At 51.2% G+C, this 23,381-nt stretch overlaps 2 protein-coding genes across 2 annotated transcripts in view; one reads left to right on the top strand and one right to left on the bottom strand.

The window, feature by feature from the left end:
- Positions 1-13,509, top strand: part of BAZ1B (bromodomain adjacent to zinc finger domain, 1B) — a 69,488-nt gene extending 55,979 nt beyond the window's left edge. Inside the window, exons 14-20 of the mRNA XM_012640374.1 lie at positions 2,980-3,127; positions 4,479-4,626; positions 7,142-7,254; positions 9,552-9,697; positions 10,875-10,978; positions 11,306-11,678; positions 12,185-13,509. Coding sequence (XP_012495828.1) covers positions 2,980-3,127; positions 4,479-4,626; positions 7,142-7,254; positions 9,552-9,697; positions 10,875-10,978; positions 11,306-11,663 — 1,017 coding nt within the window. The 3' untranslated portion in view covers positions 11,664-11,678; positions 12,185-13,509. The remainder of the gene's footprint in view (positions 1-2,979; positions 3,128-4,478; positions 4,627-7,141; positions 7,255-9,551; positions 9,698-10,874; positions 10,979-11,305; positions 11,679-12,184) is intronic.
- Positions 13,510-17,319: 3,810 nt separating this feature from the next.
- Positions 17,320-19,655, bottom strand: FZD9 (frizzled class receptor 9). The gene has a single exon (XM_012640373.1). The coding sequence runs from the start codon at positions 19,420-19,422 to the stop codon at positions 17,647-17,649; it is 1,776 nt and encodes a 591-aa protein (XP_012495827.1). The 5' UTR covers positions 19,423-19,655; the 3' UTR covers positions 17,320-17,646.
- Between the last annotated feature and the right edge of the window lie 3,726 nt (positions 19,656-23,381).

Below are 23,381 nucleotides of genomic sequence, written 5' to 3'. Positions count from 1 at the left end.
TATCTATTTGGTAGAATATTGTTCAGCAATAAAATGGAATGAAGTATTGTTGCATGTTTTGTGAATGAACCTAGAAACATGCTCAGTGAAAGAAGCCAGTTGCCAAAGGCCACCTATTGTTTGATAATTTTAAAATCTGTTAAAAAGAGAGAAAACTAAACTAAGATTAAATAAGCTTATTTCCAACATCTTTTCAAGTCTGAAAAAAAAAATGTAATGAGGCCAGATGAGCTGTTGGGTGCTGAGTTTTTATAATTCATAGGAAATAAGTAAAAAGCAGTACTATTATACAGATGGCACTGTTTTCTTCAATGCTCTGTGCACTGCATTTGACTTTCCAGTAGAGGGCAGCAAAGCCCACGTGTAGACATTCTCTGCCAGTTCTCAATAAGCACTCGTGGTTTTTATTGTTTTTTATTTTGTTTTGTTTGTTAGAGACAAGGTCTAGCTCTGTTTCCCAGGCTGTAGTGCAGTGGCGTGATCATAGCAAACTGTAACCTTGAACTTCTGGGCTCAAGAAATCCTCCTACCTTAGCCTCTCGAGTAGCTGGGACTACAGGTGTGTGCCACCATGCCCAGCTAATTTTTAAATTTTTGTAGAGATGGCGTCTTGCTATGTTGCCTGGGCTGGTCTTGAACTCCTGGCTTCAAACAATCCTCCCGTCTCTGTCTCCCAGAGTGCAGGGATTATGAATGTAAGCCACTGTGCCTGGCCAAGCACTCTTAAAAAGAAAAACTGAACCTAAAATTCTTCAATTTGTATTCCATTAAAAAGATTTAGGTTATTATTTTATTTATTTATATATTTATTTTGAGACAGAGTCTCCCTCTGTCACCCTGGGTAGAATGTAGTGGTGTCATTGTAGCTCACTGTAACCTCAACTCCTGGGCTCAAACGATCCTCCTACCTCAGCCTTCTGAGTAGCTGAGACTATAGGTGCGTGCCACAATGCCTGGCTAATATTTCTATTTTTAGTAGAGACGGGGGTCTTGCTCTTGTTCAGGCTGGTTTCAAACTTCTCAGCTCAAGCAATCCCCCCACCTCGGCTTCCCAGACTGCTAGTATTACAGGCATGAGCCACCACGCCTGGTCTATCTTTTTTTTATTTTTTGAGACAGGGTCTTGCTGTTGCCTGGGCTAGAGTAGTGTAGTGGCATCATCATAGCTCACTGCAGCCTCAAACTTCTTGGTTCAAGCAGTCCTTCTGCTTTAGCCTCCTGAGTAGCTAGAACAATAGGCGTGTGCCACTAACGCCCAGCTTATTTTTCTTTCTCTCTCTCTCTTTTTTTTTTATTTAAGAAATTGAGTCTCTCTGTGTTGCTCAGGTTGGTCTCAAACTCCTGGCATCAAGTGATCGTCCTGCTTCAGCCTCCCAAAGTGCAGGATTATAGGTGTGAGCCACCGTGCCTGGCCTGGGTTACTCTTTCAGTGAAACACTCTCTAGTACTTACATGTCAGCTCTCCTGTATGAAGGGAGAAGACAACAAGGCAGCCGGGATTGTGGACCTCAGATTGTACTGAGCAGCTCTGCAGAAGGAAGAAGGAAATTGTGCTGTTTTTCAAAGCAGATGTTGAAATATCTGCAGCAGAGATTGGAGACGATTTGTTCTGTAAAATTTGGATTCAGTCAGAAGGCGGCACTCAGGGATCCAGAAGGCCATGTGTGGCCCCAAGGCTGCAGATTCCCCTCCAGCCTTTGTTCTCTGCCCCTGAGCCTCCTCCCCCAAACTTCACACCGTAGTCAGTGTGCAGTATCCAACTTCAGAGCTGGGTCAACTATCTTTGTCCCTTGGCAGCTCTACTTTAAAGCCTATGGCCTTCCAGGATAATTGGCTTTTCCTTTAGAGAGGTACATTATTTGAAAAGGACCTCTTTGCCTAGGGAAAGGCAGTGAAATCCAGCTGTGGGATTGGATTGGTGGTGTTGTGGTAGCTAATTGCAGCTAGAGCTGGCAGAGTTGTAAAAGTAGCAAGACTGGCCATTGCTAACTTAAGTTAGTTTCAGTCATGACTTAAGCAATAAGACTTCTACGTAATTGAGGATTCTAAGATAACCTGGTCTCTCAGATTCTAATGCATTGCCTGAGCTTTACCATGTTCATCTATGTCGTATTTTCTGGCTGAGACTGATACCCCTAAATAGGTATTTGTTTATATAGGTATTTACCTAATCATTTAGGCTAGGAATGCTTTGAAAACATTAAGAAAAAAAATCACCTTTTGACTAACAAAACAGTCATATAAATGAATTAGCTTGAAATGACATTTCTATTCCTCCTTAGAATGTATATTTTATAGGTGAGAGGGGGTCATGTTTATCACTGAAATTCCTAATTATATTCTCCCATCCTATGTTTTAGTTGGACTAATTTTGAATTAATTTGCATTTTCTGATGATGGGAGGAGGCAGTGCAGGTTATGCTGAGAGTAATTGTCCAGAATGAAGTCAGGCTAATCCCTGAGACTAAAAATTTTACTTTAGTTAGAAGTTGGTGATAAAGTCAAGAGGAATATGGTGTATTAGGTATTTAATAATTTTAAGCATTATAGAATGCTTCTATAGATATTATTTGCCATTTCTAGGCCCTGTAGTCTGTGGTTACAACAGGGATTAGTGCAGAAATTGATAATCTTGTTAACGAACTTCTATTGGCTACATAAAATTGTTGTTTTCTAGCCATTTACAGCACACACGTTTCTACTTTTAAGTGATAGTAGATCTTTAAGTGAATTTCACTAAAACAGACCTGTCCCTAGTCATTCCTCCCTTCTTCCCTTTAATCTTTGTGTGACCTTTGGCAAGATTTTTTAACCTTTTGGAGCCTTGGTTTTTTTTCTGTAAGATAAATGGGTTAGACTGGTGAACTTGTAGGAAGCAAATGTCCTCAGAATTCTCTCTTATCTTTGCCTATTTCTAGTCTTTTCTCAATGTCTTTGAGATCATTACAGTAATGTTGGCCTTGTTTGGTCTGTGTTTAGGTTGCATCTGCACTGGAAAAATGGAAGACAGCAATCCGTGAAGCTCAGACTTTTTCCAGGATGCATGTTCTTCTTGGGATGCTTGATGCTTGTATCAAGTGGGATATGTCAGCAGAAAATGCTAGATGCAAAGTGTGTCGAAAGAAAGGTATATTTAGATCAAATTTACTAATCTGGGTGTATGAGAAACTAGAATTTCCATTCCAAGATCTTCATTTCTACCTAAAAGAGTTGCATATACACAGATTTTAGTGTGGATAGATAGATTTTACTTTTTCCTGCAGGTTTATAAGACGTTTGTGATATCATATGCCAGCAAATCAAAGCGGGTGCTTTATTCCTCAGTTTAGAGTCTAAGTAAGAGCAGTTAATCTTTTCAGTTCTCACATTTTCTACAAAGTTAGTTAATCAAAAATTTTATATCTTTATTATCTCAGAACTTAAGAAATCTGTGAAGTGAGATAGGTGGTTCCAAGGGGGCATTCTTTTTTTTTTGAGACAGAGTCTCACTGTGTTGCCCGGGCTAGAGTGCCGTGGCGTCATCCTAGCTCACAGCAACCTCAAACTCCTGGGCTCAAGCAATCCTCCTGCCTCAGCCTCCTGAGTAGCTGGGACTACAGGCATGCGCCACCATGCCCGGCTAGTTTTTTCTATATATTTTTAGTTGTCCAATTAATTTCATTCTATTTTTAGTAGAGACGGGGTCTCGCTCTTGCTCAGGCTGGTCTCGAACTCCTGAGCTCAAACAATCCGCCCGCTTCGGCCTCCCAAAGAGCTAGGATTACAGGCGTGAGCCACCGTACCCGGCCCAAGGGGGCATTCTTTGTACATTTTGAAGAATGCTCAGGCTTGGTTGCTTGAGCACTGAGTCCTGCAGAGTAAAGCAGTTAGGACTGCTAAATGCTGAGATCTTTCAAATCTTGTGTGTGCAAAAGGAACTTCATGGCCAAAACCGATGTGATTGACTTCTCAGTGGCAAATGTTATCTTATGAATTAGGTTAGGGTTTAATTTCCAGGGACGAAAAGGTCTTTATAAAGTCATTGAATTGCTATAAAACTGATTCAGAATGAAGGTTGGAGAGGAGAGATGACCATGTTAAGTTGATTCAGTGTATTTTCAAATGTAAGGAAACCAAATGACTTAAGGGAACCATGTCACACATGAGTAAGTGTTTGGAGCTGGGCAGGTTGGGAGGGTCAGAGAAGAGCAGCAAAGTTTCCTGCTGTCACTTGGTTTTTGCTGCGTCCTGTCCTAGCCCTGAGTAGATTTTGTGATACAAGTTAGAAGACCTGATTCCTAAATTATTTTAAAATCTAGTTTATGCTACATTTCTTTTCAGGAAATGACTGCATTTTTTTTTACAAAACCTCGGATAGTACTGTGCTAGAATGTATGTTCTTCTATGGCATTAGTTAAGATGAGCAGCTCTTTCTTACAGTTCATTGACTGTTGGTTGCTGTGCTTCCAGCAATGCTACACAAGTTTATCTCTTTGCAGGTGAGGATGACAAATTGATCTTGTGTGACGAGTGTAATAAAGCCTTCCACCTGTTTTGTCTGAGACCGGCCCTCTATGAAGTACCAGATGGTGAGTGGCAATGCCCAGCTTGCCAGCCTGCTACTGCCAGGCGTAACTCCCGTGGCAGGTGAGAATTTTTTCTTTTAAAAATAATTGAATGAATAGATAGTTGTTAAAGTTAAGCTTCAGTTATTCAAACTGAATGATTTTTTTTTTTTTTTTTTTTTTTTTTTTTTGAGACAGTCTCGCTCTGTTGCCTGGGCTAGAGTGCCGTGGCGTCAGCCTAGCTCACAGCAACCTCAAACTCCTGGGCTCAAGTGATCCTTCTGCCTCAGCCTCCCAAGTAGCTGGGACTACAGGCATGCGCTACCGTGCCTGGCTAATTTTTTCTATATATTTTTAGTTGTCCAGCGAATTTCTTTCTATTTTTAGTAGAGAACGGGGTCTTACTCTTGCTCAGGCTGATCTTGAACTCCTGAGCTCAAACGATCCTCCAGCCTCAGCCTCCCTGAGTGCTAGGATTACAGGTGTGAGCCACCACACCTGGCCCATACTGAATGATTTTAAGGTGCTTTAAGTTCATCTTTTGGATACAGAGCCTGATCATTTACGATACTTCAGTAGGAGCTCAAAGGATTTGTATCTAATTTTAGCTTAATGTTGACATTTCTAGTTTTCACTGCCGGGTACATTGTCTTTCTTCTTTGACTATCCTCTCGAGTAATGTTACATCTCCCTCTGCCTTTTGCCTCTGCATTATCCACTTCCTACGTCTACATGATTACTACTGTAACCACCCACTGCTAAAAATCTTCAATCTCATTGCCTTCCTTACCCATGCCTACTATTTTCCTTCCGTGTCATGATTAGAACTTTGGTGTCAATTTGGACATGAACTTCTCCCTCATTCTACATATTCATTAATTTACCATATTACCAATCTAGTGCCCAGATGGCTAATGATTCAGTCTCCTGCTCTCCATTCTCCATGGGCCCTACTGTCATTTGTCACTCCTACATCTCCCACCTGGGCTCCTTCCATTATGCCCCAACTCCTCTTCCTTATGTCCTATATTTTCCCCTCTTATCCATCTAGGTATTGTGGTGATATCAGAGTAATATGTATAAGGCAAAGATCTGCTTCCTTTCCTGTTCAAAAGCTTCCAGTCTGGCTCATGCCTATGATCCCAGCACTTTGGGAGGCTTAGGCAGGAGGATTACTTGAGGATAGGAATTTGAGACCAGCCTGGGCAATGTAGCAAGACCCCCATCTTTACAAAAAATTTTTTAAAAAAATTAGCTGGGTGTGGTAGTGTGTACCTGTAGTCCCAGCTGCTCAGGAGGCTGAAGCAGGATGATCACCTGAGCCTAAGAGTTTGAGGTAGCTGTGAGCTGTGATTGTACCACTGTACTCCAGCCTGGGTGACAGAGTGAGACTCCATCTGTTTAAAAAAGAAAAAAAGTTTCAGTCTTTCTGTCACCTCTACGATAAAGTCCACACTCTATAGCCTGACTTCTTATACTCTTACACGATACTAGCCTAGGTTTTTCTGAGCCCCAGTTCCTGTGTTTGTGTGCTTATTGTAGGCTGTTTTGTTCATCCTTACCTTTTGTGCTTTCTTCCCAGCTGGGAATATTCTTTCTGCCCAGAACTCCCAATTGGGTAAACTACCCATGGCCTAGCTAAAATTTCACTGCTCTTTTGAAAAGTCCTTACATCCTTAAAATTGTTTCTCCTCTGTGTTCCAGCTGAGCTTTCATTCTCTGAAACAGTGTTTTGGTCATGCATCTTGTCTTTATGGTTAGTTTTATACACTGCTGCCTCCCCATGAGATTATTAATGCCCTGAGAGTAGAGATGGTGCTTTGTTCTTTACTTGAATCTCAATAAGGCCAAACACAGGACCTTGTAAAGAGGAGACATCTAATATTTATCAAGTTAATACTGTTGCTTTCCCCACTGAAATTCGAGGTTGTAAAAGGGCAGTTTATAGGCACTCTGGCTTGGCCTCTCTTTTAAAAAGGCAGAGCTGTTTGATCCTGACCCCACCTTAACAGTATTACTTGGTTATTTCTCACTCCGTTCCAGCTACACTTAGAGAGATATGAGGCATGTTGCTCTGAAATGATGGGGCTTTGGACCAGCTGTTCTGAGCTGGGATTACCATCGCTTTGATGTTATGGTCATCTGCAAGCTGTTTCAGCTCCTGGAAGGGGGCCATCAAGGTGGAGTAACACCTGTCTGTGCTCTGTTTATCCTTCCAGTCCACCCCAGATTTGGGGACAGCTTCAGTACCTGAATTGTTACATTATCTGGCTCTTTTTGTGAGACAAAAGTAATAGTGTTTTGTATTGTTTTGTGTGGGGAGAGGTAGAGTTGAATTTTGACCTTGATTTCTGTTGCCATCGGTGTCTTGTCCAAACCCTTTGAGGCCTGGTAGAGGGAGGCATGCTGTTTAAGCTTAGTTTTTTCATTTTGTGAAGAACTTTCCTGGCTTAGCTTCAGGTTCCCTCCCCTTATCATAAAAGTATGCATTCTGTGAGGAGAAGAAGGTTGCTGGGACCCCTGTGTCACCTTAGCTCTTCTTAGGACCACTTTGGGTTAGGTCTGTGTTCCCTACGTGATTTTTTTCCTCCGCACAGGAATTATACTGAAGAGTCTGCCTCTGAGGACAGTGAAGATGATGAGAGTGATTCAGAGGAAGAAGAGGAAGAAGAGGAGGAGGAGGAAGATTATGAGGTGGCTGGTTTGCGATGTAAGTATTCCATTTGCCTTTGTAGTTACCTCACAGTCTTCCCAGCTGGGTTGGACAGGCCGGGTTGGCAGCAGTTACTCACTGGGGCTATCTTGCTGTCTTCCTTTACTCTCTGGTTGTGGCTATGGGGTGACTCAGCTGTTGTGTGTTTAAATGAGGTGTCAAGATGCTGTTTAATCTCCTGCCTGGTAGGAGGAAAGATGGCTTGATCTCATGCACAGCAACCTGTGACAGACTCACATTCTGTACAAGTTAGTAGAATCCAACGTCCCCAGTATGTTTACGACAAGGCTGCTGGTTTTGAACCCCTTAGTATATGGGATGATGGTTAAGGAAGATCTAGGTCCGTTGCCATCTCCTAACAGTTGTTTGAGCTGTTGGTGCAGCGCTACTTTCAGAGAGGGTGCTTTTTTGTTCTTTTCTCTCTGGTTACAGTGCTTTTTCTCCTCCCTGAAGTGTGCAGGGCTGTAGCTTTGCTAGTTTGAAAAGGGAACACTGGTTTTTCCGTGGCTTAGGTATATGCATGTTAGGAAGGTTTGGATCTATTCTCACTAGATTCCAGTTGGGAAAAAAGTTATCATCACTTAAGCTCACCACATTGACTCTGATACTCTGATGTCTTCTCATTTTTATGGTTAAGGTCCTCCAGGCCAGGCTTTTAACACCCTCTCTCTTTCCAAAATATACTTTTCTTTGTAGGTTAGTAGAAAACAGACCACAGATCAAGATTTTGGTGAGTTTTTGAAGAGATAGTGTAGTTCCCAGGATCATAGAAGCTCTGAATGATCTTATATAAGAAGAGAGAGGATGTCTGGCATGACCAATCTCTTAACTGCAGTGAAGCATCCAAAGTCTAAGGGCTTCAGGCTTGCACATTTGCTCCCATCCCCCCACTTTCCTCCTCTATACTCCAGGGGTGTAATTCGGAACACCTGAATCTCTCCCATTCTCATAGGGCTCCTTTCGTTTGTTCTCTAGGCATGATTTTTCATGTACCCCAGGACAAGTGAACAAGTGACCCATTAATCCTGCATTCAGTGAGACCATCCTCTATTGGCCAAAGTCTTAACCTGGGTGCACATTTGTCTGGGAATACATTCTGAATGTAGCAGTGTGTTAATTCTGTATATTTTCAAGCTAGTGATGGCTTTTCTATTATACTTCTACTTTATCACTTTTTCCAAAGAATCATTTCCTCTCTAGGTTTCTAGGGCCTCTGTCAGCCAGAAGGATCTAGGAGGTATTTGGTACTTCAGAGCCTTTTGTCTCTACCTTTCATACCACCAAAGATGTGGTTCCCTAGTGCGACTCAAGGGACTAGCACCTGAGCATTGGCTTCTTGTCCTTTCTTACTAGCGGTCTCTTGAACTAGAGACCGTAAAATAGCCAAGGAAGTTGCTGTCATAGTTCAGAAATAGAGTGTTGTTTAAAGCATTGTTTATTGATTCTTTTTGTCACTGCCTCTGTATACCCATAGCTTTGTCTCCAAGCGTCATCTTCCCAGCATCCAGGTGTTGGCAAGGAAAAGTTGTGGAGAAGCCTTGTGCTAATCCTCACAGAGCATTGCTCTCTTGAGGACTGACTGAGCAGTGTTGGCTTGCCTGACGTCGAGCACCTGCTGTAAACCTGAGACATAAGTAGTCTCAGTGTCTTTGTATTCTTTACTCTCTTTGGGGACCCTGGGCAGGGCTCCCATGGAAGGGCCTAGCCCACTGTCTATGGTTCTCAGAAATGCAAGAAAGCAGGAATAGGGCTAGCCTGAATTGGATTCAGTGAGGAAGTTTTGTGGCCCTCCACTTAAGTATCAGCTTTTCTCTGAAAAGACTGTGATGGTGAGTATAGGCTAATTCTGGGGATTATGAAACAGGGTCTGTTTTACAATCAGATTTCATCTCACATGTAAATATATACACTCTCTCAGGCCGATCCTGTAGGACATCCAGGCTGATCTGTTAGCAAATGGCTTCTACTCCTGAGTTAGTTTATAATTGACTTTCTTCAAGTGCCTCATTGCTGGGAGTAAGTGTCCAGGGTAGGGACAGAGGATAGAAGTACTGGACCAGCCTTCTGAGAGGTATTTGGCAGGTGATGAAAGGTATCCATTTTTCATCTACTACTGCTGCCTCTTAGTGTCCTATTAGGTAGGGCAGGCAGGAAGAAAACAGCAAGAGCACCTCATAACCAAAGGAAACCATTACTTTCCTTGTCTAAATTTCCTCCCCATTCCTTTCCCCCATTCCAAAGATATCCCCTTCATCCTCAGTTGTTCGGTTCTGAATCTGTATGTTTTGTTTCAGTGAGACCTCGAAAGACCCTCCGGGGCAAGCAGAGTGTCATTCTCCCTGCAGCAAGGCCAGGCCGACGACCTGGCAAGAAGCCGCATCCTACCAGGAGGTCCCGGCCAAAGGTACCACCTGTGGATGACACTGAGGTTGATGAGCTGGTAAGAATTATTTATCATCCTCCCTCTAACCTTTCTGTTTCTTATTCCCCACCCCAGCACTAGGAATTCATCCGGCAACAGGTGGAAGCCTCCCCCCTCCTTCCTCCTCCCTAACTTGGGAGGCTGGGGAGGCAGATGGGTGGGCTGGTAGGCAGACAGAGGCAGCAAGCCCTCCAGGAACAGCTATGTCCGGCATTCCCCTGCTGTAGCCTGCAAACATTGTCTCCTCTAGTTAGCAGGCAGCCTGCAACTTATTAAGAATTTTAAAATAGTATCCATGTGTCTCCAGTGGGCTCAGAGGGGCTGGGTCTTCATCGTGGGAATGTCAGCAATGTTGGAGCCTCACTTACTGTTGGGTTGACAGTTGTTATGGGAGGGACATTATACTCCCCTCTGCTCCTTAACCAATGTAATTTTAGTAGTTTTGTTTTAGATCTCATTTGAGCTTTAAAGAACAAAAAAGCAGCTCTTGAAAACATACTTGTTTTTATAGATCAAATTGGGGTTAGGGGCATAATGCAAGCTTTAGGGGAGATCAGGGAGCATTAAAAGATGCTTCTGTTTGCCCAGCCCTAACCTGTCTACTCTGTGGCCCCTATTGGTGTGAGTCACAGCTTTGTATGGCTACCTGGAAGGCAGGGCCCACTATGTTTCGCCTTGACCGTTTAGCTCCCGTGTGTCTGCAGTAGAGGAGCCAGGAAGGGAGGGAATTGGACCCCTTGCTGTTCTTCCCAGAGACACCCTGCCCCCACAGAATTGGCTGCTGGTGGTCCAGATAGCCCGTCCGGCTCTCTGCAGTTGCTTGTTGATGCCCGTCCATGGTATCGCTGTAATCCCAGGTCCATCTGTTCTCAGAGGGCGAGTGTCCTGTTGACAGTGGTCCTCTCCAGGCGACCTCTAGCAGGACTGCTGTTAATACAGCAACTGCTGCCTGCTCTCTGCTGCTTTGATCACTGTCCACCAGGGAGGAGGCAAGTGGACAGGTGGGACGATGCCTCCTCCTGGGCTGAGAGTGCTCCCTGATTTGTGTGTCAGGAGACTGGACCATTTCTGCTCCAAGGAAATAGTTGCACTCACTTTTTCTTTTTTTTCTTTGAGCAGAAATACACATTTTCTGCCTTGTCCGCTCTTCTTCCTCTCTTGTACATGTAATAAATTCCTCTTTCTTTGGCACCAGGTGCTTCAGACCAAGCGGAGCTCCCGGAGGCAAAGCCTGGAGCTGCAGAAGTGTGAAGAGATCCTGCACAGGCTCGTGAAGTACCGCTTCAGCTGGCCCTTCAGGTGAGCTCTGCCTTCTCAAGCACAGGGGATAGGGCCAACCTGGTAGGTTCTAGGAACATTCCAAAAAGGCAGCTGACTGAGGGAGCTGTCAGCTGAGCCCCATGGGACTACTCTGATCCCTTTCATTTCTGGACATGGCTCAGTGGCAGGGGAATTAGCTTTCCCAAACTGGTAGTGACAGCTCTCGGTACAAAGTGAACACACCTTCTCTGTGCTTGCCAGTTGGCCGATGGCAGCAGGCGCAGGTATTCTAGGGCTGGTTGTTTAGCTCCCAGGCAGTTGCGGTCAAGGCTATGCACATAACTCCATTTTGGTTCTTCTCCACAGGGAGCCTGTGACCAGGGATGAGGCCGAAGACTACTATGATGTGATCACCCACCCCATGGACTTTCAGACAATGCAGAACAAATGTTCCTGTGGGAGCTACCGCTCTGTGCAGGAGTTTCTTACTGACATGAAGCAAGTGTTTGCCAATGCTGAGCTTTACAACTGCCGCGGCAGCCATGTGCTAAACTGCATGGTGAAGACAGAACAGTGTCTGGTGGCTCTGTTGCATAAACACCTTCCTGGCCACCCATATGTCCGTAGGAAACGCAAGAAGTTTCCCGATCGACTGGCTGAAGATGAAGGGGACAGTGAGCCAGAGCCCATCGGACAGTCCAGGGGACGAAGACAGAAGAAATAGAGAGGCAGGGCCCTGGTAAGGGAGCTCGGGAGACAGTGAGGGAGGTGGGGAGGGAGGCAAGAGCGGAAGATTGAGAACTTGGAAGGAAAGAGATCACAGGGTCCAGAAATGCCTGTCATCCAAGCTTGTGCTGTTTGTTAAAACTCCCTGCAGGGCCTCGTTGAAGCAAAGCTCTTTGGGGAGGCTGATACTGGATTGGTGGTCTCTGCCCAGAAATACTGGGGGCAGAAGAGGTCCATGACCCTCCCTTCTGTGAGTTTCCAGGAAGAGTCCAGGGGTGTAGCTTTTCTGGTGAACCCAGTTCCTGTTCCTTCTTTCCTAAGGTCCCTTCCCCTCTGGCTCCCACAACAGTGCCAAGCCCCTCTGGTCTCCAGGGGAGGGATTGCTGTATTATACTGCAGGATCGAGGGTAATCAGGCCAATTGGGGAGGTGGTGTTGACCTTTTTTTATAAATCTGTATTTATATACAGTTTTGTTTCTTTAAGCCCGTACTCTGTCTCTTCCTCCCTCTCCCACTCAGGTGACGTATCAGTGAGTGCCATACAGGATTCTGTATTCACCAGCATCATGAAACAGTTGTGGTCTTTTGAGTTGATCTTGGCAGAGTAAAGGGACATTTCCTGGAGCCATTCCTGAATATCCCTCCCCTTCTTTGTGACAGCCCTTTCCCCACTCCCACTTTACCTCACCCCCTCAAAAAAACAAAAAACTTAAGGCACTTCACTTAGAGACTGGAGTCCTGCTTGTAATCATGCATATAACCTTGACTTTGGATCTGGCCAGAGGGGTGTTGGAGCCCAGCCCACCCACATACCAGACAAGCTCTTAGGGGAGCAGAAGAAAAGCAGGAAGAATTTAAATGTTTAATTTTTTTTAAATTGACTTTTCTAGTTATTAAAGGTTGCTTGTTTCAGCAGTGATATTGTATAAAGAACATCTTGTAAGATATTCCTGTCATCTTGCTTTGGCACATGTACAGTACAGTTTATATGATAACGTGTTGCTTTACTTTCCCGCATCCTCTCCCCCAGCCCATCCACTCTCACACAGAGAAGCTGAGTGGAGGCTCATCACGGCAAGCAGTGGCATCTCTGGGGCGGGGGGATATTCCCTCGTCTTGCCAAGGTGGCTGTTTCTGCCTCCTCCCATGCGCATTCTGGCCGCAGACGTGGAACTCCGTGAGAACCTGGATATTTCAGTGGACAGTGTCAGTAGGGGTGGGAGGAGGAAGCGGGAGAGAAGCTCAGAGCGCCCCTTCCCATGAGTCTAGCGCTAGTTGTTATGTTTAGCCAAAACTTTGTAGTCTTTCCCTTTTATGACAGATTTTGATAAAAGTACAAAACAGGGTTTAATTTTCTTTTCTATCAACTTTGAATTTGGAAAATGTGAGCACCAAAGCTCTTCTGTACCTGTTTAAATTAAAGGAAAAGAAGTCCGCCAAGGGGATTGGAACTCCTAGAACTTGAGAATAAAGCCTCTTAATATTAAACCGCAAGGCGTGGTCCCTGTCTCTCCCCTTCCTGGTCCAAGGACTTTGGGAATTTGCGCCAGTGGCTGGTGGCTAGTGGCTAGGTCTGCCATCCCTTCTCCTACAGGCATGGAGTTAGCACTGATGTTACAATTTCCTGATTCCAACCACCGCCCTCCGCTGCCTCTCATCCTAGATGCAGTCTGCTCTTGTTAATGGCGAGCTTCCTGTGTTCCCACTTCAGTGACACCCAAATTGTTTGTTGTTTTTAAAACTGTCTTTAAGGAGGAAGGGCCCCATTAAAGGGTGAACTTGTAATAAATTGGAATTTCAAATAAACATTATGTACTTGTGTTTATAAAGAAGAAACAATCCTGGTGGATCTTTCTTTGTGCTCTCGGGTGGTGGTGGAGAGTGCAGTCCCAAGTGTTGTTCCCATGGACTCTCGGAGCCGCCGCCTCTGTGAAGGTCTGGCTTCCGCTGCCAGAGGACCTCTCACTTAAGTCTCTTCACTACAGGTCACCTCCATCTGCTGCGTCTCTTAGTTCCTAGGAGACATTTCTGATTCTGGATGTAACAGAAGCATGACCTGTAAGCCTCTCCTGGCCTTGTTTGTCTAAAACCTCAAAACTTCATTTGAAACTAGGAATTAGGGGGGAAAGTATTTTAGGGCTTCACCGTGAGAATTTATGTGGTCCTTTAATTTGGGGGAAACTCCTGACATTTTAAAACTTTTTTCAAGGAAAATTTCAAACATAAATAGGAGTGACAAGTATAGTCAATCCCATGTGCTCAGCTTTAACAGTTCTAGCGAGTGGCTGGTTTGAGTAGGTCACTGCTGGGCAGTGAACCTGCTGGTGGAATAAAAAGGTCTTGCCGAGCCACTGCTGTCATCCCGTCTGGTAAGAAATGAAGCTGCCGGCTGCTGACCAGTGAACTGGGGATGGCGTAAGGTGAAGCAGGGAGAGCAAATCTAAGGAGCGACCTAAGCCCTGGGTGCAGGTTCTGCCACTGACTCACTTTGGGACCGTGGTGAGTGGGGCTTCGCGCCAGCGTCGGTGCTGAGCACTGTCAGGGGCGTCTAGTCCTGCGTGGAGGAAGCAGGCTTGCCGCCGTGGCTAATCGCACTCGGCCGGCTCACCCGCCCCGGCCCTGCAGCTCTGGGGAGAGCTGTGCTACCTCTGCGTGTTTCTTACAGGATGACAGTGGCGCTCGGGGCTGCCAGCCCACATCTGTGGAGTCCTGCTCCTCAGGTGAGTTTCCTAGGCACGTACTAGGATGGTGCCTGGGGGACATGTCACCTCCTTTGGGGTCTGTATTCTTGGTCCTAGTTAATGTCTCAGTAGTATCTCCCTGCTCCCTCACTCCCCAGGGTGTGACCAGAGGTCTGAATCATTACTTCTGGGAATCCACCAAGACCTGTCCTCGATCCTGTACTTTCTCCTCAAGTCCTGTCAGGTGGCAGGGAGACAAACAACATGGTCGGTGGACTTGAGTGACAGTGAGGTGGTGTCTTGATTCCAAAGCAGCCACTCAGAGGGGCACCTCTTCCAACCTGCCGGGAGCCAGGGCATCTCTAGCAGGATACTGAGGGAGAAACTCAAGCCAGGTAGAAAGACGGTGGCCTTCTGTTGCCAACCTCTCCTCACCCCTGCTCTGGGCTGCCCCGAGTCTGGGAGCTTCTTCCTTTAGGGTGCACCTTCCTGGGAGGAAGAGCAGCCCCTGACCCCCTTGTGGATTCTCCCCTGCCTGCCTGTGGTCAGGATCAGCCCTGCTGACTCTGTGGGGTCTTGAGTTATTTCCCCGGAACTAACACCAACCGAGGTCAGGGCTAAGTTCTGGTAACTCAGGCCCCCCACCATGCACAAGCTCGGACCTGCAGCACAGGCTCAGCCTGCCAGGGGACACGGGGGTGTCTGATGCTGCGCTCCGAAGATCCAAATGCCAGGCACCAAGGCCACCAGGGAAGGAAGGGGTCTGGGGCACATGCACATGCCAGCAGGTGTTGGTTTTTGTTTGGCTCTGGAATGTCATTTTTTGAGGTGAGGGTAGGTTCAGCTGTGGGAGGAACATGTCCCCTCCCGCACCCGCTCCGCCCAAGCTTCTCTGGACATAACTTCCCTAAATTGTAGCCCTGCCATTCCCCACACTGCACCCAGTCGAATCCATGGTGTGGAAACCACACAAGCTCCTGAGGCCGGAGGCAGGTGGTTCAGTTCCAGCTTGGCCCCAGACCGCCTGGCTGTGTGATCCTGAGCCAGCCAAGCCCTCTGAACATTTCCCTCCTGTCTGTAAAGCGGGGAAAGGAAGATCAAGCAGGAGGATTCTGGTGTTTCCTTCCTCCTTTCCCTCCAGGGTGTGGGACTTTCCATAGCGTCTCCAAGGGCTGAAGCACAGCCCCGCGACCAAATCCTGGCCTCAAAGCAGAGCCCCCTGGGGCCTGTCCTGACCCTGCACTGCTCCTTCTGCGCTCCCCAACCCTTCCCGCCCCAGTTGCCCTGGAAGTCAGCCACTCGGCTTGTTTCTGCTGGGCAGGACGTAGCGACGACTGGCAAGGAAGAGGGGCAGCCCGGTGCCCTTTGGTGCTCACTTTCTCCACCCACCCCACTTGCCTTTTTCTTCCCAGGTCTCTGGAATCCTCTCCATGCAGCCCTTAGGCAGTTCCTTGAACGCCTTTCCCATCTAAATCCTCTTCTGGAAGAGCACCTTTGACCAATAAGGACAGTTAACCCTGGCTCCAGCTGCCCCTGCCCTGGTCAGACCCTCAGCGTCTTCCCTCCCACCCCCTGCAGACCTGGCCTGTGGGCCCAGCTCAGCGCAGCCCCTGCCCTCCCACCCCCAGGGTAACTGTCATCTGGCTCATTCTGTTCCCTCAAAGACCCTCCTCACATGAGGCATCACAAGGAATTAAGGTCACCTGGCTTTGTTGGTCAAAGGTGCTCGGGGACTTAATGTGTGCTCTTTCAGAAAAGAAGGATTTAGATGAGAAGGGCGTTCCTCATGCAAGAAGCTGCCTACATAAGGGATGCACTCTTCCCCTGGCGGTCAGTACTGCTCCTTGTGAGAAACGAACCCTAACCCCGCTCAACCCATGATCCCTTGTCTTTTGGGAACTTGACTCAACCTGTTCATCCTCCCTGGCTGGTTTTGTTCTGGCCGGACTGGCGCTTGGTGCAGGGCACTGAGCTCGGGCCTGAGAGGCCCTGGGTCTGGGGCTCAGCCCTACTCTTGATCTTGGGCACATGAGCTCCTCCCCTCCTGGGGGCCTCCCCTTAGCCCTAATGTGAGGCCACAGGCGGCTGGACCCTTGGGGCCTCCTGGCACTGACAATGAATGCAGGCTGTGCGGAGTAGGCACTCAAGGATAGTAACCAAGGCTCTCACCTGGCCGGAGTCACAGTGGTCAAGATGGGGCCCTGGCATCTGATCCCCAGCTGATAAGGGTCCCCAGGAATGGCCGCACACACTCAGCTACCTTACAGTGGGCAGAGATGGAGCAGGTCCCAGCAGCCCTGAGCTTCCCCGGCATGTGGATACGCACGGTACCTGTCTGCATCTCCCAGCACACGCATCTGCAAGCTGCCCCGGTGTGGGCACCATGCCCACCAGACTGCCCATTCTCACTGCTGCATCAGCACCTCAAATCTCTCAACTTTAGGAGTGGGGGACCCAATTCCCACTACACTCAAGGGCTCCCCATCCCCGAGCCCTTGTCTGTGCTGCCAAGATGCCACATACCAGTCTGGCCCCATCTCCACCCCACCTAGAGACATGGCGTGGGGTGCGGTGCCCTGCCCAGGGCCCCCAGGAGGGAGGTGGACACACCAGCAATCTTCTGAGGCAAAGAGGATGGTCAGCCTCCAGCCTCCGAGGCTCCAGGGAGGTGGCCTTCAAGACACTGACAGGCTGACGCGCTCACTTTCCACACCAATGAGAACTTGTTCTCACCCACAGCCCCAAACAGGCCAGAGGTGGCAGTGTCGTCCCAGGGGATTCCCTGAGCGTCCCGGCAGGCATCCCAGTCTCACTTTGGAAGCACAGAATTCAGGCCTTAGAGGCCAGAGGGGCAAAACACACACACACACAGCGTCTGGGACTCCTGCAAAGCACAGCTGCTCCGGGGGACTTCCTTCCGCAGGGCCCTCACCCTCCTACCTTCCCCCTTCCCCGCCACAGAGGACTCAGCGGTGCCACACGGGGTTTATTCCAGTCACAGCTTCCAGAGAAACGCAACAATAAATTACATCATTAAATAAACTCCTGCTGGACCCTACCCCCCTCTGCCCACTCCTCCCACACCCTCTCCCAGGACCCTGTGGGGACTCAGCCAGGCCCATCCCCCAAATGTGGCGGGACAGGGCATGAACCTCATTGGGTCCCCACCCTGGTTCTTAGCCCCCTCGTACTCACTTGCCTGACCTTGACAGCTGGGCAGCTGCTAGTCAGCTGTCTCTGGGGGGAGGGGCAGGGAGGGCAAGGAGGGCGCAGCAGCCACCCTGCGTCAGGCCTGTGTCGCTAGAGGTGTGTGGGGTTCTCCAGAGAGGGGTCTGTCTTAGTCATGTGCAAGACCACGGTGGGGGCCTTATAGTGGCAGTGCATGCCACGGCCATAGCCCCCGGGGGCGCGGCAGGCCTTGGCCCGGGCCCGGCCAGCTGCCATCCTGCGGTGGCACAGACTCTGCCAGGTCTGGAAAGTCTTGGAGCTCCATACCCAGACACCACTGGTGATGCCCACCACCAGTGACATAAAGATTTTGAGCATAAAGACAGCCACAGTGGGCACCGAGCCCCCTGGCAGCGAGCAGTCCCTGCGGCCTCCGGGCATGGTGGCTGCTGTGCATGGCTGCTCTGTGGCCCGAAGGCGCCAGAAGTCCATGTTGAGGCGTTCATAGACGTAGCAAACAATGACGCAGGTGGCAGGCACGGTGTAGAGGATGGAGAAGACCCCGATCTTGACCATGAGCTTTTCCAGCTTCTCGGTGTTGGTACCGCCCGTCTTCATGATCTTGCGGATGTGGAAGAGGGCCACAAAGCCGGTCAGGAGGAAGCTGGTGCCCAGCACCAGGTAGCAGGAGAGGGGCACCAGGACGAAGCCCGTGAGCGCAGCCGCATCCATGCTGGCCACGTAGCAGAGCCCAGTCAGCTCATCCCCGGCCACCTTGCGCAGCGTCAGGATGACGATGGTCTTGAGCGCAGGCAGGCCCCAGGCCGCCATGTGGAAGTAGCTGCCGTGGGCCTCGATGGCCTCGTGGCCCCATTTCTTGCCGGCAGCTAGGAACCAGGTGAGCGTCAGGACCACCCACCACAGCGAGCTGGCCATGCCGAAGTAGTAGAGCAGCAGGAAGACGAGCGTGCAGCCCGTGTTCTCCAGGCCCTCCTGGATCACATAGAGCGCGCCCGCCTCCTGGTCGCAGGCCACGCTCTGGGCCCCGGCCACGGCGCGGATGAGGAAGGCCAGCGAGTAGACGTTGTAGCACATGGAGAGGAAGATGATGGGGCGCTCGGGGTACTGGAAGCGGTGGGGCTCCAGCAGGAAGGTGAGCACGGTGAAGGCCGTGGAGAAGAAGCACAGCGCCGACCACACGGCCATCCAGACGAGCGCGAAGTCCTTGTCGCGCCGCGACCAGAACACCTCGACGCCCGGCCCGCAGCGCGGCGCGCACGAGCGGCTCTTCTCCACGTACTGGAACTTCTCCGGGTTCTCGCAGGTGCCGCCGCCGCCCGGGCCCGGGCCCGCGTCGCCAGGGGGCCTCGCGGGCCGCGGCGCCACGGGCAGCATGCCCAGGCCCTTGTGGGGCTCGGCGGGGCCGGCCGTGGCGTTCTCGGGCGCCTCCATGCAGAGCGCGTGGGGGTCGTTGCGCGTGGGCAGCCGGGCGCAGTCGAGCGAGTCCGGCCAGCCGAAGTTGAACTGCTCCATGATGGGCGCGCAGCGCAGGCGGGCCTGCTCGCACATGGGCCGGCAGGCGGGGATGGGCGTCGAGACCTGGTCGGTGCACATGGGCGCATACAGCGAGCACAGGAAGAAGCGCAGGTGGCTGTGGCAGCCGTACTGCACGAGCGGCGCGAACTCGGCCAGCTCGGCGGCCGCCTCGCTCTGCGACGTGTGGCCCAGCAGGTTGGGCATGCGGGTCAGGTTGTAGCCGATGCCGCGGCACATGGGGATGTCCACCGCCTGGCACGGCGCCGGCCCGCGCCCGCGCTCCGGGTCGAAGCGGCCGATCTCCAGCGCCGCGCCGCCCGCCGCCAGCAGCTGCCACAGCAGTAGCGCCCGGCCGAGCGGCGGCACGGCCATCCCGGGCGGCCCGGGCCGAGGGCGGGAGCGCGGCCCCGGCTCACTCGGGCCGCGCCGTCCCGCGCCCCCGTGCCTGCCCGCCACGTCGCCGGGCGCGGGCCATGGCCCAGCTGCCCACGTGTGTCCGGGCGCCACGGGGCGCCCTGGGCAGCGCGCGCGAAGCCGCCCGCGGGACAGGAGGCGCCGAGCCCGCCGAGCCGCCACCGCCGCTGCCACTGGAGCCGCCGCCGAGCCAGAGCCGGCGCAGCCTCCCGGGACCGCCGCTACCAGCCCCCGGGGCGGGGCTCCCGGAGGGCACGCCCAGGGGCGGGGCCTCCGCGCACTGGGCACGCCCCCGCAGGGCTTTAAAGGCACCGCGTCTCTAAGCCACGCTGGGGCGCCCGCTGGGGGCGGTCCCGCCGGCGGAGTGTCTGTACGACATCGTTTGCCCGCTCCGCTTACGTTTCCACTCGGTTCTTCCCCTTCCCTTGCTGCTCAGCCTCTCCTCGCGACGGCACTGTCTGCAGGAAGATCAGTCTGTCCCCCGCCCACACTCCCACGCTGGGTCACCTGGATTTCATTTCTCAGTGACTGACTGCTCAAATGCAGCCTCTGCCTCGTCACTGGTTGTATGTGACTTTGGGCCTTCTCTCTGAGTCTCAGCTTCCTTTTCTGTAAAGCGGCTGGATAATCCTGTTAAAAATTAATAACTCATATACTGTGGACCTGTAGCTGATCGACCGGGCAGCATGCTTGATCTCTTGATCTTCTCGGTAATCCAGGAATGCTACATTATCCCCTTTTCCCGGATAGAGAAACTGAGGCTCAGAGAGGAATGACATACCCAAGGGCATAGAACCACTAAGTGTTCCATTCGTGACTGTCTGACTCCGGATCCCATACTCATTTGACAAGGCCACCATGCTCCCCTGGGAAGGGGTGTTATCACCCTCTCGCCTCTCTCTAGCTTAAGACCTCTGGGACCTGCTTAGAAACTGCCATCGTTCCCCAGTAGCTCTGTGGGTGAAACCCAAGTGCCACTGGCAGGCCGCCCAAGGGGCTCTGCTCTGGGACCCCTCAGAGACTGCCCTCCCCCTCCTTGCCAGCCTAGAAATACCTGGAGGACTCAGACTCAAATTCTACCTGAGTGCTCAGCACAGGGCTGGGCACCCTAGTAGCTGCTCTGGGATGCTTAGCAAATGAATGAATGCATGACCTAGAACTGCAGGGAGGCTGGGAAACTGACCGGGGACCTACTGTGAGCCAAGTGGGCCCTGGGCCAGGCATTTTACAGTGACTTTTTTAACCCTCACAACAGTCTTACAAGGAAATCCTGTACCCATTTTACAGATGAGAAATTGAGGCTCAGAAAACTCAAGGTATTTGCCTAGCTAGGATTATGCAGCTCTAAGGGTCAGGGTTGGCATTCAGGCTCTTCCCCTGCATGTGGCTGCCTGGGCACCTGCCCAGCCGGTCCAGTTTGGCCAACACCTGCCTCCTGTATAGCCAGCCTGTGGTAGGGATGCAGGAAGGAGCAGTGGTGGTGAGAGTGAGAAAATGGGACCGTTTCCCACACATCCTGCAATTAGTGCTCAGCTGCCCTTAGAACAGGGACCAGGAAGGGACCAGGAAAGGGAAACACCGCCTTGGGTACACACTCAGCCCCTGGCTCTCAGAGGACCCAGCAGATGGGCACCCGCAGAGATGCAGCCAGCTCTGTATCCAGCACATGGTACAAATTCGGCCCATGTGAGCCATGAGAGGTGCCACTGCAAGGTCCTGACTGCACCCAGGAGGCAAGGGCAGGCGTGTGGTACCTGCAAAAAGAGGACTCAGCTTTGACCCCCTGGGCAGGGATAACGGAGCTTCCCAAAATGTCAGCGGTGGCTGCCCCAAGCCAAGCTGGTGCTCCTGGGGTGGCAGCGGAAGCCCATCCAGGCAGAGCACCCCCATTTCCCACCATGCCCCACACCCCGCCCTCACTCCTTAGAAACACCCTGCAAAGTCCCAGCCCAGAAGGCCTTCCTCCTCCTCTTCTGTTCTGCCCCAGCACCCCGCACTCAAGCATCACCCCCAGGAAGCCCCCGTCTGCCCTCCTCCCCCTCCAGGGCTGGAGGCTCTGCCCTGTGGGCCCAGCACGCTGTGCACTCTCCCTCCGTCCCCAGCAGCTGCTCCAGGGCCATGGAGCATATTATTTCTCTCTGTGTCAGGCCCAGCAGTGGCCTAGCTGCGTGGACGATAGTGCCCCAAGGCCATGCCTCCCGCGCCCGCTCAGGGTGTCTGTGGGAGGTGGCATTCTGCTGGCCGGGACTGGGAGGCCCAGGCTGCTGGCGATGGCCCCTGCTGGGGCTGGCCCAGGAGCCAGGGTTTGTGTGCCCCGGCCCTGCGCCAGGGTGGAGAGGACCTGGGGGCCCTCTGCTCTGGCAGCCTCGGTGGGCAAGGCGCCCCAAGGCTGTGGGATGCCAGGCCTGTCACCATGGTAACGGCCACTCCTGGGAAGCCAGAGGTGGGGGTGGAAGAGCCCCGCCCCCAAGCAGATGCGGCCTGGGAGAGCAAGGGCCTCTGGGGCCTCCTGCCCACCCACCCAGCTTTGTCGGCTTTGTCACCGGATCTGCTTCTTTACAAAGGAGGAACAATACCCGAGGGCTCACTGAAAGGGAGACTATGAGGAGGACCGAAGGGGAGGGGAAGAGGGAGGTCACCATCAATGTCCCTCCCCAGCCCTGTTCTGCTGGACAGAGGGGTGGGAGTCAGGCGAGGTGCGGATGGAGCCCCCCCAGCTCCTCCTTCCGGGAGATCAGCCCTTCCTGGGGGCCTTGGCTGGGCCAACCAGTTGCCCTGCATATGTGGGATAGGACACCCTCCTGGCATGTGTCCCCCTCTCCAACCTCCCCACCCTCCCAGACTGCGCTCACCACTCACCCCTCACCAGATTCATGCTGTCGCTGTCTAGGCCCTTTCCTCCCTCCGGACACTGCCCCCTCCAGGACCACTTCCGCCCCATGCCCACCGGCCCTGGTGCCCACCTCTGTGCCTGCAGCCACCACGCTACACCTGTGCCTGTCTCCGCAGCACCAGCCTGGGGGCCTCTGGAGGCCAGGGACATGCTCCTCGGTGTCTTGGCACCTGGCCTGGAGTAGACTCCCGTGTTTGGTGTGTGAAAAGAATGTCAGAATGAGAAGGAAGCCATAGACCCTTCTGGAAGAGGTTGAATGCAAGTGGGGCCTGAGGTTGGGGAAGGTGTGTTTATTGGACTCCGTGGGACAGAGGTGTCCGTGTGAGTAAGCAGGGACCAGGAGGACCATCCTGCACCTCCTCCAGGTGCCCGGGCCGCCCCACAGGAGAAACCGTGGGTGGTAATGGAAGACCAGCAGGGAAACCCACACCTGCTCCCTGGGGTGGGGCACATGGGAACCGCGTGTGTTCCTGTGGAGGTGGGTCCCAGCCCATGTGTGTGGCTGTTTGTGTACATGTGCACACAAGGTCTGTGCCTGGCTGCTCCCGTGTGTGCACACCTGCCCAGGGGCAGGGCTGGGGAAGACCCTTGGTGGGGATCTGGGAATGAGCCCTGCTTCTGACTCAGTTTCCCTTTCTGGGGATGTCAAGGGCTGCACTAGATCATTTGTTGCATTCTTATTGAAGAAGCATTTTAAAAATTCCTTATTAGGACTTTGACAATTTTCACAAGTAATTCAACATTGGAGATGAGCAGAAAAATAAGATAATTGTCCGTCCCTCCTCTTACAGCCTTAGCCTGGAGGGAACCAGTATTCAGAATTCAGATGTCTCTTTTGATACTTTTTTCCTAGACTTCACACACGCATATGTACATGTAGTGCTTTACTTACCTGTTCTTTACTAAAATAGAATAATACTGTGCACGTTATACCTTATTTTTCTCACCTAGAAATCCATCATGGGTAGATACATGGATACGCGATAAAAGTAAGAATAGTAAAATGTTAATGGTAGAATCGGTG

Source organism: Propithecus coquereli, unplaced genomic scaffold (genome assembly GCF_000956105.1).
Source record: "Propithecus coquereli isolate 6110/MARCELLA unplaced genomic scaffold, Pcoq_1.0 Scaffold150, whole genome shotgun sequence".
NCBI lineage: Eukaryota > Metazoa > Chordata > Mammalia > Primates > Indriidae > Propithecus > Propithecus coquereli.
Note: the sequence above shows the minus strand (reverse complement) of the source record. Positions and strands in the feature narration are given on the sequence as shown.

What these genes read in the sequence shown, in the direction of transcription:
- FZD9 (XM_012640373.1), bottom strand. Translation starts at nt 19,422, where the DNA reads ATGGCCGTGCCGCCGCTCGGCCGGGCGCTACTGCTGTGGCAGCTGCTG.